The sequence below is a fragment of the Silurus meridionalis genome, chromosome 8 (assembly GCF_014805685.1).
Source record: "Silurus meridionalis isolate SWU-2019-XX chromosome 8, ASM1480568v1, whole genome shotgun sequence".
Taxonomy (NCBI): domain Eukaryota; kingdom Metazoa; phylum Chordata; class Actinopteri; order Siluriformes; family Siluridae; genus Silurus; species Silurus meridionalis.
The window spans coordinates 17,758,872-17,778,288 of NC_060891.1; the positions used below are offsets into that span (position 1 = coordinate 17,758,872).

A 19,417-nucleotide genomic window follows, 5' to 3' on the forward strand; every position below is an offset into this window, starting at 1 on the left:
TCTTGCTTAAATAAACTAATAATAATTAAGCTTTAAGAATAACTTTTTTTTGGTCTGCTTCCAAACTGCAAACTACCCTATTAAATATTCTATCACTGCAATATTTGTCATTATTTTTATTTAGGCAGACAGGGCAAAATTGCATTACATTCTGTACCTTTGAGTATTCCACAGATTTACTTCACTCAAACAGATTTAACCCAGTGAAATCCAGAAGAGTTTGCAGTAAAATATAGGTTAAGGAAAATATAGCACAGAAATATGCATCTCTCTACAGCCATGCTCAATCATACAGAAATATCAAACATACGAATGTATGACAAGCAGACTGAAGTCAGATTCCAGAAAGCAGAGATCCAAATCAGAAAGCTGAAAACAAACCTCAAGCGCAGACATGCATCGGTGCATTTGAGATTGATCCAAAAGGTGCTGAACTGTCGGATTTTACACATCCAGCAGCGGATGGCTTCCTCTGTAAAGTGGTTTAGCACAGACCTCAAGCCTGAGATGACAATTTAAAAAGGTCTTTAAATTAATTCACGAGATGCACAGATGGTTCAAATAAAATGAATGCTTCCTGAACAAGAGCTCTTTGCTTTTAAATTGTGTCAGAGGACTAGAGTACAGTGTTAATCAGTTCAGCTTATGGATTAAACGGTTATATATAGAACCTTTAGGCATACCAGTGTAGGATACTGTTAATGATGTATACAATATTACAGAATCCATGTTATTTGAAATGAAAGAAAAACATAGCAAATACAAAACTACAAAAAACAATATTGTCATACATGCTTTATAAAATCCTACCATTTCTACCTTCAACCTAGTTTACAGAACAAAGACAGAATATCAGGACACTCATATTTTTCTTATGGCCCATTTCAATTTTGAATCATGAAAGAGCAGAAACTGAAAAGAGAAAACGTCTATTCATTTTTGAAAGGTTTCTATTCGACTTCCAGCCATAAAACGAAATGATATAAAAACCCCAAGGTGCTGGGGACATATAGTCCTGCTGTGACTGCTGTATGTATAAAACACAGTTAGCTAATTTAATACAATGCTGCAGCCAAGCCACCAGCATTCGCACAGTCAACTGTATAAACACAAACGTGAAACGATGTAATATAATCAGCTTTCTGACAAACAGAAGCAGTCATCAGTGAAGACTGAAGTGGACATTTACAACAGGGGATCTAATGGGAGCAGTGGCATCGGCACAGCTATAAGAACAGTAAAACAAGAATTTGCATTAAATTACCATATATTACTATGCAATTCAGACCCTTTGTTGTATTAGCAGACTGTGTGCTGTCCATAACAATCGAATCATTCAGCCAACTGAATAAATCACTTTAGCTAGGGGGTAAAAATTAGTTTTCACTTTATTAGTCAACATCTTTCATATTTTTGTTTCATACTTTTTTTTTTACATATATGTACAATCTAGATTGATGGGTGTGGCTAAAGTCAGAGATTTGGTTTAAAACACAACGTCAAGCCTTTGTCTGGAATGTTTAAAAGTCAAGTTTAAAATAAAGGTGCAAAATTCCAAGCATATCTCCATAGGTTTCAGAGTGCCTTAAAAAAAACTGCAACCTGAGACACATTATATATGTGTATATTGAAAAACTTGGAATCCGTTTAGTGATCCTGGGACTAATTTGCAGTTTTGTGCTGGACTGTCATCATTTTTGTGTGTGGTTAGTGGAAGTGTGCCATGCTGATGACACGGCATGACATTTAATAAGTACTTTCATGTTAAAGTCTATTCAACTTTTCTTTTTTTCTTTTGTCAGCAAAACCCTTTTCTCAAGTGTTTCACAGGTAGAATACCCAAGCACCGAAATATCAAACCAGGATTCTTTGTAGAGTGATCTTAAGTTTGCAGCCTGTAATTTTAACCAGCCCTTCTGGCAACTCAATTCTTTTCAGCTGTCTGAAAAGTAAACTATTCTAAGTCCTGTAACTTTCACATACAATACAAGGTACTTCATAGAACTGCCCTGTACATCTATATAACACCAATCTTGCTAAATGCTCACCTGCCGCAGAAGACATTTACATGCAACCTGTTCATGCGACACGTGCGACGTCCCCATAACTTAACACACGCACTGTATGTTCCAAATTAAGAAGATTCAATCATTTTGATTCCTTTTCAGAGGCATTAACACTGACTTACAGCCTTGTCCCCATGTAGCTATAATCTGTGTTCCAAAAAAATGCAATCAGCATTGTGTCTCCTGTAGCTCATAGGAAAATACCTTCTTATTAAAAATCACCCATGTATATATGCCTGCCTTGCACTGTTATGAACCTTGAACAGATTAAATACTCCTCACAGAAATTTGTTAAATCATTGCAACCTTTGATCTTATAAATATACTGTAAATGGAATATTGTCTAGTATATCATAAATTGACGCACAGCATGTACTTCCTTGCCATATGCATCTTACTCCTGAGCCAATATTCTTGTAAATATCCGCACTAAAATATACTTGTCATGATCACCTGATTGAGGTTGATTTTTTTCCTTGTTTTCCACATCTTTATTCTTTTTTCCTAATTGTTTTCCTTTAAATCATTTTACTATTTTTGAAAAAAAAATTGGGGTCCTGTTTTACATCTTACATCTTCTGACATCTTACATCTTCTTACATCATCTAACCTCAGCTTCTCAACATCACTGAGCTAAGCAAAGAAGTCATTTCATTGTGCTGTAATGTACTGTACATATGACAATAAATGCATCTATTAAACAAGTCCTTATTGCTTCTTTAAAAAAAGAGACATCCATATTTATGCCTAATGTTTTACATATTGCTTTTTTATGTGGCAGAAAAAGGAACATTTTTTAAACTTTGATTCTCCATAAACACTTGGAAAAGTCTTTAGGCAGGGCAAGTCGAGCAGGAAAATCGCCTCGGGCAGTCTGGTGCGATACAGGTGACGCTAACAGCAATAAACAACAAAAAAGCAAATGTAGATGTCACTACAAAAAAATAAATCATCAGAAAGGGAAAAAGTGCATCACTGCAGTGTGTCAGCACAAGTCCTTGGCACTGATCAAGTGTATCTGCATGCTCCATCATCCCGTGAATATAACAACTATTCTACACATCTGTGAAATATATTTCTTTAAATAAATGTATGTAAGTGTAGTGTAGCGAATCTGAACTGCTGTCATGGAGCAAAACGACAGCTATACAGCAAAAGCCGTGAGGTGAATATTTGTGTTGATGGGAGGAGAAAACAGCATCTTGGTCTCGTTATGAATTGAGTTTGCGTTAGCCGTCTTCAGAAAAGCCACATTCTCAAGCTGTGAACTTGGCCCACTTTTACACGAGCCTCCATAACATTAGTGAAAGCAATTAACCTTTAGCCTGCAGCTGTACAGTTAGAGTGGTGCGAAAAATTCCCTCTGCTCATTTTGATCTGACACTACGCATCAGAAACAACGTGATTAGACACGCAACTGAAAAAGTTTTCATGTACTACTTTACTTTACTTTCAGGACATCAGGGCATTTATTCAGGTACGAGTTACTCATTCCCAATATACATTTAAATACCTAATAATAACAACACAGAAATGGACTATAAATGAGAAACTCTGCCAGCCATGGTAGTTGTACAAGGTTATCAAGGTTATTCTGAAAATTTACTTTGCAATTTACTTGACTTCAGTCAACTGACAAACCAATATGAAATGACCTACACTGCCCTCTACATTTTTGCTTTTAATAACATTTTAAATAATCTTCTATTTTTTGGAAAAAGTAACCAAAATACACACAAGTGGATCAAAAAAATTTTAATTAATAAATGCTTGAATTGCAAAATGGTAGAAATTGGTATTTTATTGAAATCTAAACTAATTAGGTACTTGCACACACACCAAATACAGAGTTTATTCTATGTAGTTAACAGTTAATAATATTTTGATCCTGAGAGGGAAATAAATACAGAAAAGTGCAGTTTTCTGGGTCGTTTGTGAGTGATATTCCTTTCCTTTGATAGCCTTTTTTTCTTTCCTTTAGCTACTACCAATTAGTTCCTGCTGTAAAGAGAAAAAAACACACCATTTGTACATGTTTGTATACATGCCGATTCTTTGATGACTTTTCAACCAAATACTGCTTCCAACAAATTCATTAATTATATTCATTGTACATGATCGAGTGTCTGAAAAAAGGATTCACAATGATCGCTTGATGTATTAGTGTATGTGTATGTGACCAAACATTAATGCCCAGGACAAAAAAAATACTTAAATACCTGCAGCAATACTGTGCAACAAAATACTCTTTATCAAAATTTGAACTTGTTTTATACAGTAATAATTCTTTAATAATGCTCTGCCTTCACTCGCAATGTAAAGCAAATGCTGTGCATCCCACTTCTCCTCCAAACAGATATTTATTGCAAACAGATATTTATTTCCTTCGCATGAATTTTCCCTGTGATCTGCATCTTTTACACCTTGACACATGGCGATTAAGCTGTCTCGAGCTAAGAAGCAAAGGAGCAGGCACCCCTACCTGTGAAACAGCATCACAGCAGGGACCCCAGCATGATATCTCTCCAACTCAACACAACCAAAACGGCCCGGCTCACATCAGCCCAGTCAGACACACCATCCAGCTTTCATACTCGAAAATCTGCCCTGTGACCCAAGCTGTCAAACTCATAGCGATAGTCAGAACAAGCTCAAACACGGCCGTTTTCAAACTGACTTCAAAGCATGCGAGCACATCGAAGATGATCCCCTGTTCATCCGGCAGTACAGCCCAGGCATGCTTTTATCAAAAAGGATCAGATTATTAAAAGAAAAATACGATAAAAAAACTTGATTTTTTTTATCTTATCCTTAATCTTTTACATTGACATTCTGGAAAAAGATAAACGTGTAGATAGGTTTCTATTACATAATAAATAATACAAAATGATAAAAAATAATCCAAAGTCGCTTACCAAACAGTGTCTCTGCCCGATGCGCATTACAGTCAGCAACGTTTCTGCCACCAAAGCAAACAGCTCCTGTTAAAGAAAAATCAGAAAAAGACAAAGAAAAATGTACCTAATAGCATCAGGAAATATATAATAAACTACAACTATGCTAAGAGATAGATATATTTAGAAATTCTCATTACATTCTTAAATATAAATTAAGAACATTATAGGATAATTAAATTCCAATTGTGTTTTAGGTCAGCAATTCAATATCTGTAAATACCTTCATCCTAAAAGTCAAACTAGGCAAGAGAAGTTAAAATCTAAGTATAAACCTAATATACTAAAAGAAAAGAATGCAGAATCATATGCACAAGGACTTGAAGCACAGCCTCCACTCTTTGCACTGTTTTCAAGGCATGAACTATTCATAGATGGGACATCCATTAGATAGAGCAGAACCTGCAGATCCGCAACACTTACTGAACCCTTAATGTTGTTCTGTCCGAATCCGCAGCGGCGTTACCCAATTACAGCTCTTATTTTGCTAAAGGGCTGTCAACAAGCTTTTAATCATTTCCTCTTTTTAGCATCACCAAGGACGTGATGATAAACTCAATTAAAGAAGAGCGTTCATCAACAAAATATAGGAAGCAGCCGAGAACCATGTGCTTTGCGTTTGACTACAGCCTCCAGAAAAAAAATGCACACAAAACTGAGCCTTTTTAATGACATGCCAGGAAATGGCTTATCAGATTTTACCAACAGCGCTTAGAGTGATGATGTCTTTAAAAATTACTTTTATGTCGTTTTTCAGTTCTGTACCCAGCACACAAACAAAAGCAGACAGATGGTGTGGTGTGGTGTGGTGCTGTTCCTGCTATTCCTTCTCATGAGGTGTCTGTAAAAACCCAGTGTTACAAAAAGATGGATGTGAATATTCATGCTGGAGATCTGGCTCACCTGTCAGACAGCAGAATCATAAGATAATGTAATGCATAAAGCAGAATATGCATTAATTATTCTCAAAACAGCTTTTACTTATGGATTTCTGGCTCGATTAAAAATCATGTATTTCAGTGGGAAAAAAAATCTGAGAGAGGCAAATATTTCATTTTAATTTCATTAAAATTTCAATAATTGAAATAAGAATACAATTCATAGCAGAAATGTGCCAAATATGCATTACACTAAAACTGTGGGGTGCAAAGTGGATGCTGAATTCTGTTTTCATTTTGAATGGAAATAGTCTTGGACCAAAAAGTTACATAGAAGCAACCGCCATGAAATACACTTCTGTAAAGAGAAAATAAAATAAAATAGAGAAACCTCAAGGCAACTGACAAATCACGTCATCATTTATGTTATTACAGATCTAGCAGCATACTGTGATTAAATACATTAATCTGCCGATTTATGCTCTACTTCAGATACCATGCATTATTAGCTGTGAATATCACTAACCTATACATGTGAGGTCACACTCTAACAGGAGCTCGAAGCTTAAATAAATAAATAAACACATTCAAAATGAAATAAGAGAACACTGATCAGTCTCAGAGCTATGAATTGTGAAGCAGCGACTGACTTTTTCCCCCCTCTTTCACTTCACACATGACTTCACTAACATTCCCACATAGGTCTTTTATCAATAATTCATCATTGCATTACCAGCACATTCATTTGCAGGTAAAGCAAAACAAATCACTCATGGGAAATCAATAGCTAGCACATCCCACTGGATATGAAAACAGTGGCTGGGAACAATTAGGTAAAACACAATGAACGCTGAGAGGAACACCGAGAGAAAGAGCTGAGGGGTGAGATGAGGGGCGAGCTGAGGAGAGCTGAGGGGAGCTGAGGAGAGCTGAGGGGAGCTGAGGGGTGAGCTAAGCGCACATATAAATACAGGCATTGCACTAAAGTATGAGCTCACCTCTGACTTCTGATTGATTTTGCTGTAATTGAATACAACCACATATCAATTGATTGATACATGGATACATGCACAAAAAGCAGTGGGGGCACAATGGTTAAGGCTCTGGGTTACAGAGCAGGAGGTTGAAGGTTCAAGTCTTGGCACTGCCAGTACTGGGCCTTAGAGCAAACCCCTTGAACCTCTTTATTACAGGGGCACTGAATCCTGGCTGACCCTAACCTCTGATCCTAGCTTCCTAACAACCTGGGATATGCAAAAAAAAAAAAAAAGAAAGAAAGAAATTCACTGTGCTGTAATGTACTGTATATGTGGCAAAAAAAACAGGCTTCTAATTAAATAATATATACACACAAAAAAAGTTTCTGTCCTGTTATTTTGGATTAACACTTGCCATTAAAACCTTAAGTCTATATTTCTGACAACAAAAGTTCTAAGCCACAATCCTGACCTGAAAGTGTCAATATACTTAGAAAAAAAGTACAACCTTCATGCCAAAGTATCAAAAGATGCTGAAGAGATATATAAGCAGTGGACCAGTTGTCATGCTTTATTATTGTTTATAAAGTAATCCCTTGCACCCTTATGCATGCATGCTGCAAAACTTTGTGCAGAATCGAGGTTGCTGTGAAGTCGGGCAGTAAATCAGTGGGACAGCGTGGTCCACTGTGCCAGCTATGAGCTTTTAAGCTCTTTAAATCAGAGCTTAGTGCATAACGCAGTAAGGAAAAGACTATCACCGTTATGCCGTAATGAACCCATGCAGCCAGGCTCCCACGCGCTCTTACCTTTAAAACCGGCTCTCCGATCGGCGCTCTCGTGTTTGTGCGGCTGTTTAATTGTAACCCTGTCTCTAAACCACTCCACGATTTTGGTTCATTCTGCCACAAAAATCGGGCTTCCTGCCGCCAGATTCCGGTTAAAACGGAGCAGGAAGTGTCAGCGCTGTACACGCGCCGGCTCTGATCGCTTGGTGTCACGCAGCGTCCAAGAAGCGCGCGACTCGGAGCCGATGCCCCGCGCGCCTGTCCGCTCGATGTTTCGCTGTGTGTGAGTGGGCGGGGCTACAGCGGGATCACGTGAGCCGCGCTTCTCAGACTCCGCCTCTTTCAGCGAACTCACGCGTCTCTAAGCATTTTTGAGAAGTCGCAAAGCGCCGCCTGGTGGATCATTTTTTGTTTGTTTTTGTTTTAAAAGATCCGGAATTAGTCGCCACATGCTCCAAAACATGCCCGAAGGAAACAAATAAGCCCCGGGACATGCCATTTAAAAAGGGGCCCCATACACAGCCAAAACGCACAAATAACTTATTCAATATATTCAATGTAGCATTTACAGATATATTCAATCCACGCCACTGAGTTAGGGGTCTCCTTTTTCTTGTATATAAGTTTATTTTTTCTTAAAGCATTTATGCAAACTTGCATCAATGAAAATTTACTCATTAAACCCTTTTCATACTACAAAATATCAGCAATGACAAGAAAAACAAAACCGCAAACCGCAAAAATAGCAGCAAAACAAAAATGTTTACAAAACGGGGGGATCGTAATTTGTCTACAAACTTGGGCCTACATACAGCATGCTACAAGCATTTAAAAGTTGTTAGGTAGTTAGATTTTTTATGTCAAACGGCTACTAAAACCTCCTGGGTCACCACCGACTGCTTTAGGCATTACACATGCTATCGGAAAGGCACAAGTTCAAATCCCAGCACCACAAAGCCTCCTCTGCTGGGCCCTTGATCAAGGACCTTATCCCCTTAGCTGCTCGGTTCTAAGTCGCACACGCATACATCGATATTTTAAATACTACTTATCTAACCTTCCATTAAGCAGAGCCAGACAGACATTCTTTACTTCTTAAGACAACAAAAATATTTGATTATTAAACAGCTTGATTTGATTCTCAAACCATGATTGCCATCTTGTGGCCATGGTGCTCTTCAGACCATATTGCAGACATAATTGGCAAGTTATTAAGGTTCTTAAAGTACCTTTGTTGGTAGACAGTTAAAACTCAGTCATCAATGATAAGGCACCACTGTAGGGTCTAGCTGATATTTGAATGGGTGGCCATTCTCAGTATTGGAGTAACACTGGATTTATTGGGGGGGATTTAGTGTTGCTGGTGGGGCTATCAATCAAAAACATCAAGAAAACAGCAAACTTGTGGACAAAGGACAAATACTTGTACAAAGAATGCACAAAATATAAGCACCACCAAGGAACATGTGTTTAATGAAGCGGTTAGTAAAATGTATACACTGTTGCAACTTATATCAGTCCAACACACATCATGTCACTGTCACTGCTGTGCTGAGAACAATAATAGAGCAGACAAATAAAATCTGGTGAGAATTCCTCTGCTGGCTTCTTTATATTCATGAAGCGTGTCTGATAAATTGTGAATACCACTGGATAAATCTATAGTCAGTATATGCATACATAAAAATGACAAACGTAGTATATGTACAACAATATAAGCATTTAGATATGAATAGAGATAAATTTCACCTAAATTATTAACTAACAAGAAATATATATACACTAAGGGTCTCCTCTATAGACCAATAAAGGCAGTTTCAGATGTGCATGTATCATCTGTGCTGATGTATAGCCACATCCAAAAATCAGTTTATGGTAATTTGCTTTAAAGATGGAACTGTTTGATCTTCCTCTCTGTAGAACATCTTCCTCCACATATATTGAGAGTAACCACTAGAGGAAAACCAAGGATGGGACAAGATTTCATCTGCTGTTAGTCGCTCTGAAGGGTCTGATCGAAGGATACTACAAATGAGACACTTGGCTTTAGGTGAGAGCATCTCTGGGAAATTAAATTTGCACTTCTGGATTTTTCTGTACAGACCATTGAGGTTTGAGTGAATGAACGGATATGACCCAACCAGAAGAGTATACAATATAACTCCAAGAGTCCACACATCGGATGCTTTTCCCGAGAATGTACTCTCAGGCTGTAGGCTCTCTGGACTTATATAGACTGGACAAGTGTGCTTGCCTGATACAAAATCATCCTTCTCTAAAATAAATGCATCTTCAAGGGTGCACAGTGTCAGCTGGGTTCTACATAAGAAAAAAATCATGAATCATTAAAAATTACACAAACAAATAAAAACATGATCATCAATTTTCTTGTAATATTAAGCTTTCAAACATTTATTTTCTTTTTAAAGAAGAAACAAAGTCTCACCTCTCAACATTTTTAAAGGAAAAATTCTTCAGATTCAGACTATGGAGAACCACACCGTTATTATGACAATGTGCCACAACAGAGACCACCTGATGAAACAGGCTCAGGGCTTCATCTTCACACAAGGCTTTTGAGAACTGAACATATCTGTACAAATGGCCATACATATGTTCAAAGAATGCATAGGCTGTAGAGTGTCCAAGGATAATTTCAGATGGATGGTTTAGGTTGGGATGAACAGGAAGGTGAAAGTACACAGCTAGGGACTGGGAATATCTACTAATGGGGAAAACCTGCAAGAATGTAAAAGAAAAATGGAAAGATTGTTGTGAAATATATAAAATAATTGTGAAAACATTATTATTATATGAACTTTTATCTGATGATCAGTTTTCCCCCAGAGGTTTTACTGTTATCTTTACATTATAACCTGTTGAATGCACCAATTTCCTAAAACCATCATGCAGTTTTGCAGTTTTACTACTCATTCTACAATCACTACAATTAATGCACATGCTGAGTAGTGTGTAATTGTGTTGGAATACTGTCTAATGCTGAAGCATACAGTGCATAAGCAATTAAATAGGGACATATTATAAAAAGAATGTTAGTGTTGTTTTTAACCACCTCATTTTTTATTCTTGAAATAATTATTTAATTATTTAAATTCATCTGAAAAGGTTGAATACTTAAATAGTTTAATACTTTGCAGCTGGTGAATCTTACAAAGGTCTGATAATATTGCCATGATAAAATGGTATGATGAATTGATGAACAGACCAAAAGAAAAAAAAAGAAAAATTGAAAGAAAGGAAGCTCGTTTAATTGCATAATTGTGAAATGTGCATTATTGTATTCTTTGATCTGGTGATCTTTTGTTTTATTTTTATTTATCTGTTTGTATTTTATTTGTTTGTGGGTTTTTTTTATTATACATTTCATTGTTTACTGGTTTGGCTTCAATCAAGTTGACTGAATATAAAATAAAACGTCGACATCGACTTTAACTGTTTTGTATAAGAGTCTGCCAAATGTCGTAAATGTAATTCAAAATGTCAGTGTTATTTCAAGAACCTCATCCACCTCATTTGAATGAATTGTACAGTAAACTTTATACTGTAAATGTTTAATTGCAAAGAAAGAAAGAAAGAAAGAAAGAAAGAAAGAAAGAAAGAAAGAAAGAAAGAAAGAAAATCCTCAGGTATTGAGCTTTGCTGTCCTGGCTGGATTACAGCAGTAGTTTACACTGGCCATATGGGTCTCCGATAATCAGCTCACCTTACAGAACAGATGTTTGCCGCTGTGCACGTTGGCAGCTTTAAACACGTTTTCCGCTATTTTCTCATGTAAGACATATTTCCCAACCCTGATACACTGTGAACTGCCGGACACTTTCGTGGAAGACAAAGTCGAAAGCATTTCTTTTAAATGAGTAAAACTCAGTGCAGTCAGAAGGAAACGCTGCTGCAGGACTCGTTAAACCGCAAGTGGAACGCTAATCTAAATCTAAATATACTCGACTTTTCTAAAAACAACAACAACAACAACAACAACAACAACAAAAACTGCAACAGACTGCAAAACGAATAAACTTCTGTAAGCCAACTCTGAACTAAATACAGAATTCTGGATATTATAAAGCAAAACATATAAACATAAAAAAAAAATATATATATATAAATATAAATTATACATTATACAAAATATACATTGTTATAAAAAATACTCGAATGACAGTTGGAGAACGGGAAATAAAGTCCTGAACTGATCAAACTGGTAGTTATTCTTCACCAGCTAGTGAAATCATTAGTATTGTTTGAGCTTCTTTTGTTGGGTTGTTATAAAGCAGATAAATAGTAGTCATTCAAGTCTTTTTCTTTTCTCACAGCACATACCAACTGGCAAACATCATGCACCAGTTTGACCAACCCATCTGGTGTCTTAGCAGCTGGTAGCTGGTCAGACTATGCTGGATTTTTCAGCAGGATGTCTATCCTCAAGTTGAAATAATTCCTCTTTATCGCAGGAGAAAAGCAGGAGAGCTACAAACAATAAAGGAATTATACATGATATTTCAAAAAATAAGTGATTTCAAATCAGATTTGTCATCGGTCATCAATACCAGGACACAAAATTGTTTGAATTATGTATTTTATATTTATACATCAACACAGTGTTCAAATTATATGTACCATGTTTTCTTACAGTAGGTCATCCATAAATGTCAATATTTGTAATGCATTCTCAAGTTGAATTTAACAGCCTAAACAGGTTTTAATCTGAAAAGACTGTACACAAACATGGTTTCAAAATAAAGTGCACAACCATGAGACCACATATTAAAATCTAAACATTTATCATGCAAGACAATGTCAGTGATAACATTACAATGAATATACACAACATAGATACACATTTATTCTCTGGTCTTGCTGTTTGTTTGTTTTTCATGCCACACACTGAGTGAAATAATGAATGTGGAACAAAATAATGAATGATCTTTCCACTAAAAGGGAAAAAAGACAACACTAGTCATTAAATAGAGTCATGTTTTAATACTGACAATACTGACACAGTATGTGATTCTAGTGTCCTGAATGCTAGTCTTATTACACAAACAATTCCCTTGTGAACTAAAAGACTGGCATTGAGGCACATACTGGAGCTAGCATCACTACCGAAGTGTTCAACCAGATTGTCACAATAAAACATATAAATGAGCAAGGAAATGTGCCATTACATTACAGGCAATTCACTTCAGATCACCCGCATCTCCTTGGATCGTCTTCTTGATGCGGAGTAACATAGTGGTCTGCCACTGGTCCAGACGGGAAATTGAGTCAAACTCTTTCACCTGAAATCATGTCAGAAAACAATCAGCATGAATAGATTGCACTTTTTTTCTTTCTTTTAAAAAAAAACTGTTATAAAAGACTTCCAGATTTAAAATAAAACTTACAGCCTCAGTGAATGCCTCATTGTTTTGCTCTTCATGTGCATCCAGTAGTTTCTGTACAAAAGAATGCACACTTTAAAAACTACACATATCTCAGCACTGCTTGTCATTTCAATTCAAATCAATAGAGTTTAAAATGTGATGTTTTTTTTACTTACTTTTAAAAGCTTACATTCTCTTGAGTCTGAGAATGCCGGAAACATGCTCTCATACTTCTCTATGGCAAGCTGTCCGAAACATAAATTAAAATGAATGGAATTTAAAGTAATGTAATATACAATTCTATGAGACATAAAAACATCTTCTGTTGTAATATAAAAATAAAAAAAAAACAAGTGAGATATTTTACTTGAGAACCATCTTGACCATTGTTTTATAAATGAACAGAGAGGAAGTTAAAGCTGTTGCACTAACCTTTGCATTTAATTCATCCACAATGAAGTGGCAGAGTGAAGCCTTCCAGAAATACTCTTTTGCGTTGTACTTTAAAAGTGGATTATCCATTGTATTAGTTGCAACCTGGTGAGAGAGAAAAGATTCCACTCTGCAGGAATATACTTAATGTGAGATTAACTGTATAACTGTAAACTTTATAAACCTGGCACACAAACCTGCTCAAAGATTTCAATGGCTTTAGGATACTGCTCCAGCTGCGCACAGTAAAAGCCGACTTTCAGGAGACATTTGTTGGCAGAGCTGCAAGAAAACACAACAAACTTTCCTATGCACAAATATCTTACACAGATCAGCCATAACAGTAAAACCACACACAAATGAAAATTGATTATCTAACACTGGCACATCTCAAAGAGCAGGATAGATTAAGCAGAATATTAACAGTTTGTTTAAAGTTGATGTTCATGTTCTTTAAAACTCACATGATAGAATGGGGTAAGAATACACAATGTATTGCAGCTTGCTGTGAGCAGGTTTGTGTAGCTTCAGACCAGTAAGATAACCAGTGCTGACCCCTGTCATTTTACATTATGTGGATGGCCAGGTGCATGTGTATATGATTTGCCTGGGGAAGAGATGCCACCAGGAGGCCTTATTGGAAAAAGACAAGGCAATGCTTTGGGCAATGTTCTGCTGAGAAACCCTTGGTCCTGGAATTCATGTTGATAAGATGACACCTACCCAAACAATGCTGCAGCCCAAATACACCCTTCATAGCAACAGTATTCTCTAATAGCAGTGGCTTTTAGTAGTTATTTATAAGAGAACAATGTTTAGAAATGTCAAAGATAAAATATTAAGGGAGGTAAAAAAAAAAAGTTATACATTACAGTTGGTATGTGAGTTTGTGTGACAAGCAATGAAGTAAAGCTGCGTTTTGATAGCTTTATTTTCCTAATATAGAGGTAATTATGGAGATTATTTCCTATTCTAAAATCCTATCGAGATGTTCAGCCAGTCAAGTATTCTGTAGGGAGACACTAAAATGCTAAAACCAATACATAATGCGTTCAAGAGTAAAAAAAAAAAAAAATCTTAAAATAAAATTAAATACCTGTTTGATTCCTCTCCTTTGTAATAGTCAGCCGCCTGCTCATAATGGGCAATTGCCTGTAACAAAAGGATGACTATTAGTGAGCTAAAGGTACCAGTTATGACATCTATACAAGTTAAAGGTTCATATGAATCAGCCATACAGAGCTGTATAACCTTGAAGCTTCAGCATATACGAGGCTCTGGTTTATGAAGAGAAAACATGCATAGAATCAGTCCGCTTATCTTAAAGTACTATAAGATGTCAAACTGGCAAACTGAAGGCCAAAATTCATAATGAATCCATATTTGCAGTTGTTTCTAATTGCCTAGATGCTTTCTTTAGCAGAGTTTTAAAATGAGTTCATTTCATTACTGGTAATAACAGCAAAATAACGACTAAGTCTAATGTGTAACTACATAATGTTTGATTTCCAGAACACTTGGGAAAAATGTAAAATGTTAATTAAAACAGAATGAAGTGATTTACAAATCTTATAAACAATATATATTTTAGCAATAATTGAACATAGAAAAGATATAAAATGCAACAAAGGAAATATAATATTTTAAGGGAAAAAATAAGGTATTTTTAAATTTGGCTGCATCATGTCTCAAAATAAAGGACAGGACAGGGCCATGTTTACAACTGTGTCTGGGAACTGAGGAGATCAGGTGCTGGAATATTGGGAGAGAAATGTCCCATTCGAGTCTGATACAGGATTCAAGCTGCTCAACAGTCCTGGGTTTACTTTTTAGTATTTTTTTTATGATGCGCTATGTTTTCAAACAGTGAAATGTCTGGATGCAGGTAGGGCAGTTCAGCACCTAAACTCTTCTACTACAAAGCCATTCTGTTCTAATAGATGCAGTATGGAACGTAATATTATCTTGCTAACATATGCAAAGTCCTTTCCTGAACAAAAGTCTGGATGGAGCCATATGCTGCTCTAAACCTGTATATACCTTTCAGCATTGATGGTGCCTTGCCAAATGTGAAAGCTGCTACTTCAACAGGCACCTATGCATCTCCATAACATTAGAGAAGTAGGCATTTGAACAGAGTGCTGATGAGAAGCCAGATGGTCCCTCTCCTCTTTAGTTCAGAATTTAATGTCCATGGATTCCAAAAAGAATTTTTAATTTCAATTTGTCTGACCACAAAACAGTTTTCTTGCTTTACCTCAGTCCATTTGATTAAATAAGCTTTGGCCCAGAGAAAAGGGCAGCATTTCTGGATCATGTACACATATGGCTTTTTCTATGTATGATAGATATTTAAGCTACATTTATGGATGGCATGATGAACTGTGTTCAGATACAATGATTTCTGGTGGTTTTTAAATCTATGCAGTGATTTCATTATAAAACCATACCTGTTTTTAATGCAGTAGTGCCAGAGGGCCTGAAGCTCACTGGCATCCAATATTGATTTTGAAATCTTACAAAGAGATTCTCCAGAATCTAGTAATGTTTTAAAGATATTATGTACTGCAGATGATGAGATATTTAAAGTCGTATCGATTTGATTGTGAGGAACATTATTCTGAAATTGCTGAACAATTTGTAGTTGTAGTGTTTTTGCAGATTGGTGATCCTCTGCCCATCTTTACTTCTAATAGAGCTAACTCTAAGACACTCTTTTTTTATTCCCAATCATGTCCCTGACTTATTGCCAATAAACCTAACTAGTCGCAATGTTCTTCCAGCTGCTTCTTTTTTAGTAACACTTACTTTTTCAGACATTTACTGCCCTGGTTCAAATTTTTTTCATAATTTCCATAAAAAGGTAAATTTCCTCAATTTAAACATTTCATGTTTCTATGTTCTGTTGTGGGAAAAAATATGGGTTAATGTGATTTGCAAAATATTGCATTCTTTTTTTATTTATTTTATTTTTTTCACATTTTTATTTGATTTATTATTAACTGACTGGGTGCTGAACATGACACATGGCTTATTGCTTATGTAATTTGTTATAACCTACCCAATTTTTGTGCATTTCAGGTCAGAATACAAAGCTAGTTATGAAACCAACCAAGTAAGAGTCTGTCCCATTTTTCACCAATCACATCTAAAACGATTTCTGTATTAGATTTAAATGTTTATCATGCTGTATGCTTGTATGTATGTATGTCATGCTACATATAACAGGTGGGGCCCAAAGCAGGACACAAACACAATTGGATTGCAACCACAGGATAGATCTTTCTAGATTCCGATTTCTGTGGAGTCATTTCTCCACTTTCATTTAAGTGGTCCTACCCCTTGGGTTAGCTTTCAAATGCAGAATATTCCTAAAATATTTGAGAGTTGCTCTAGAGTCCATGAAAATCTAGGGATTGTAGATACTTTTCTATATGTATGCTGTGTGGATGACAAATGACAATCCAAACAGAAAAATCTAGGGTTAAAAGTGACCATCTATGCGGTTCACAGACATCAAGACTGATGTGTTATAAAGGCAGTCAGAAAATGATGAGTGGCAACACAACACCTATACAGGATATAGACTTTTTACATCTGATATTGACAATATTGATATTGACAGCAGTGACCACTAGCAAAGCTAGAAATTCTACACCTTAATTTACTTTTCAGTTCAGTGAAAAAGCAAATTTCTTGGATTTAGTGATTCTATCTTTATATATTTTATTTATATATTCTTTATATATTCTCTATATACTATTTTGGTTAGAGATTTTTGCCAAATCCAAAACAATTTTGCCATGGCTGGTGTATGCTAACTAATAATCAGTAAACAGTTGTTGCCCTTTAATAGCCACTGATTTGGAATTTTAATTGTTTGATTAGATTTATTTTAAAATAAAATAAACAAATAATGGCTGCAGCATTACATCAAATACTGTCAAGGCGAGAGCATCTACAATCCATCATTTATACAATTTTATATTTTCTGGTACACATGAAGTACAGTGTATTTTTTTAACACACACCTAATCTGAAATCTTCATTACAGTTATATTATGAAAGACAACAGAAATGTGCCCATTCATCTAAAACCATAATTTTAAGATAATTAAAGCTTAGTTTGTTGAGCCCGGGTCTGACTTTGTATCTCAGAGTGGATAAGGAATCAAACAATCTTAATACTGCTGTGGATTTGAATAAAACTCAAATTCGCAAGTAAATCTTACCTTTTCAATATCCACCAGCTCAGACTCATATATTTCTGCAATTGTCATGTGGTGTTTGGCTGCGATTGTAAAACGCCCCTGTGAAAGATGAATAACATTGACAGAAAGCACAAGAACGGGGAAAAAACATAAGGTCTACATGATAACTGGATAAGATAAGAGTTTAAACATGTCTTGAACCTACCATGTCTGTATATATGTCGATGGCTGCATTTAAGCAGTTGATAGCCTCTGTTTAATCATTGAGAAGAAAAAAATGGAGAATTAAACTATGGCATGTGATAGTAGTGATGTAATCAAATAGCAATATAACTGTGTATTACTGTGTATAACATTTGCTCTGGTTGTCATTTACTTCTTTGGAATTTAAGTTGGATCTGTGCTACACAACTAAACAGTCTAGATCCTTTCTCAGTAGATCTCATCTCTGATTGTGATTGGAATATGACTTGATTGATGAGGTAAAGATTACAAAAGAGAGTCAGATTTTCCAGACTGTTTGAAAGAAAGCTTTGTAAGTTGTTGTTTTGGAAATAATACATCTCTGTGTATATTTCCCGTGACGTACCACCTCAAAAGCAACCCAACCATGCAGTGACGCACCAGTTATTGTGTTTGCACACCATTCATTATGTACAGTGCTTTCACCTTGGGGATCAGCCTTCTTGTATGCATTGCCTGCATCAACAAAGCTGGTGGCAGCATCCAGCTTGTTCTGCATTTGCATATGAAGTTTTGCAGCCTGGCAGAAAGCATTGCCTGCAGCTGCACAACAGAAGCACTAAAATAATCAGGACAAAGATCATAATAATAAAGGAGTTGTACATTATATGCAGATGATTCGAGTTGTCCATACCACTCCAGTTCTTTGCCATTTTAAACATGTTTGCAGCTCTGGCGTACATCTCACACGCATCCTCTACCTTGTGGTTTCCTCTGCAAAAACATGGCTGAATATTAAGCAATCTGAACATCATTCTTTTAATCAGGCTGCCTGTGCAGTATGTATACTGATATATTTTTTAGATACCAGACATATGTAACACAGACATGGCAATATGACATTGACAGGGAAATGCATGAATGAGTGGAAATTATTTTCAGCAGAAAGAATTACTTTTAGCAATACATGGATTAGGGAATTGAATTAATACTACTTCCTGGAATCTCAATGACCAATGAATGTCACAACATAGGAACCATCATGGAAATACCATCCTTAGCATCAGTGCTAGCTTTTTCGCGACATCATCACCCTTACCCGAACATCCCTCCTAAAAATGAACCGGACGACTTGACTTTTTTGTCCGCTTCAGCCATCAGTTGGACGGCCTCTTTCTCCTTGCCTGAGGTATCCATTTATTTGTTATGTTTTCACTTATACGATATTCTGATGTGTGTGTTTGCGCAGGTGACGCGGATGGAAAATGATGTGATGTGACGATGCTCGTTTCCTCCTCCTCCTCCTCCTGCTCCTCCTCCGGGTGCTGAGGAGAGACCGGGAGTACTGCACAGCCCATAAATGTTGCCAGATCAGAAGAAAATAACCCTTACTTGGGATATGCAAAAACACAATATTAATTTCCCAATATACATTTAACTCACTGTATTACATCATCACGTTATAATAATATACAATCTATCCGTTATATAAACAAGATAAAAAATAAAATAGGCATTTCACGAATATATAAACTAAGTGACTA

General features: G+C 36.1%; 3 protein-coding genes across 3 annotated transcripts in view; all 3 read right to left on the reverse strand.

The window, feature by feature from the left end:
* Positions 1-7,965, reverse strand: part of LOC124390438 (kelch-like protein 29) — an 88,835-nt gene extending 80,870 nt beyond the window's left edge. The window contains exons 1-2 of the mRNA XM_046856371.1: positions 7,685-7,965; positions 4,982-5,047 (exon numbers count right to left, since the gene is read on the reverse strand). The gene's annotated coding sequence lies outside the window, so the exon portion shown is untranslated. The remainder of the gene's footprint in view (positions 1-4,981; positions 5,048-7,684) is intronic.
* Positions 7,966-9,146: 1,181 nt separating this feature from the next.
* LOC124390285 (tribbles homolog 2-like) lies at positions 9,147-11,716 on the reverse strand. Its single transcript, XM_046856124.1, has 3 exons — positions 11,388-11,716; positions 10,110-10,402; positions 9,147-9,982 (listed from the first exon to the last, which is right to left on the reverse strand). The coding sequence occupies exons 1-3, from the start codon at positions 11,526-11,528 to the stop codon at positions 9,529-9,531; spliced, it is 888 nt and encodes a 295-aa protein (XP_046712080.1). The 5' UTR covers positions 11,529-11,716; the 3' UTR covers positions 9,147-9,528.
* Positions 11,717-12,243: 527 nt separating this feature from the next.
* Positions 12,244-19,194, reverse strand: napba (N-ethylmaleimide-sensitive factor attachment protein, beta a). The gene is made up of 11 exons (XM_046856021.1): positions 18,973-19,194; positions 18,568-18,647; positions 18,360-18,476; positions 17,896-17,942; positions 17,712-17,789; positions 14,576-14,631; positions 13,677-13,761; positions 13,480-13,584; positions 13,224-13,292; positions 13,069-13,119; positions 12,244-12,963 (listed from the first exon to the last, which is right to left on the reverse strand). Exons 1-11 carry the CDS (start codon positions 19,068-19,070, stop codon positions 12,862-12,864), a joined length of 888 nt encoding a protein of 295 aa, XP_046711977.1. The 5' UTR covers positions 19,071-19,194; the 3' UTR covers positions 12,244-12,861.
* Positions 19,195-19,417: the final 223 nt, after the last annotated feature.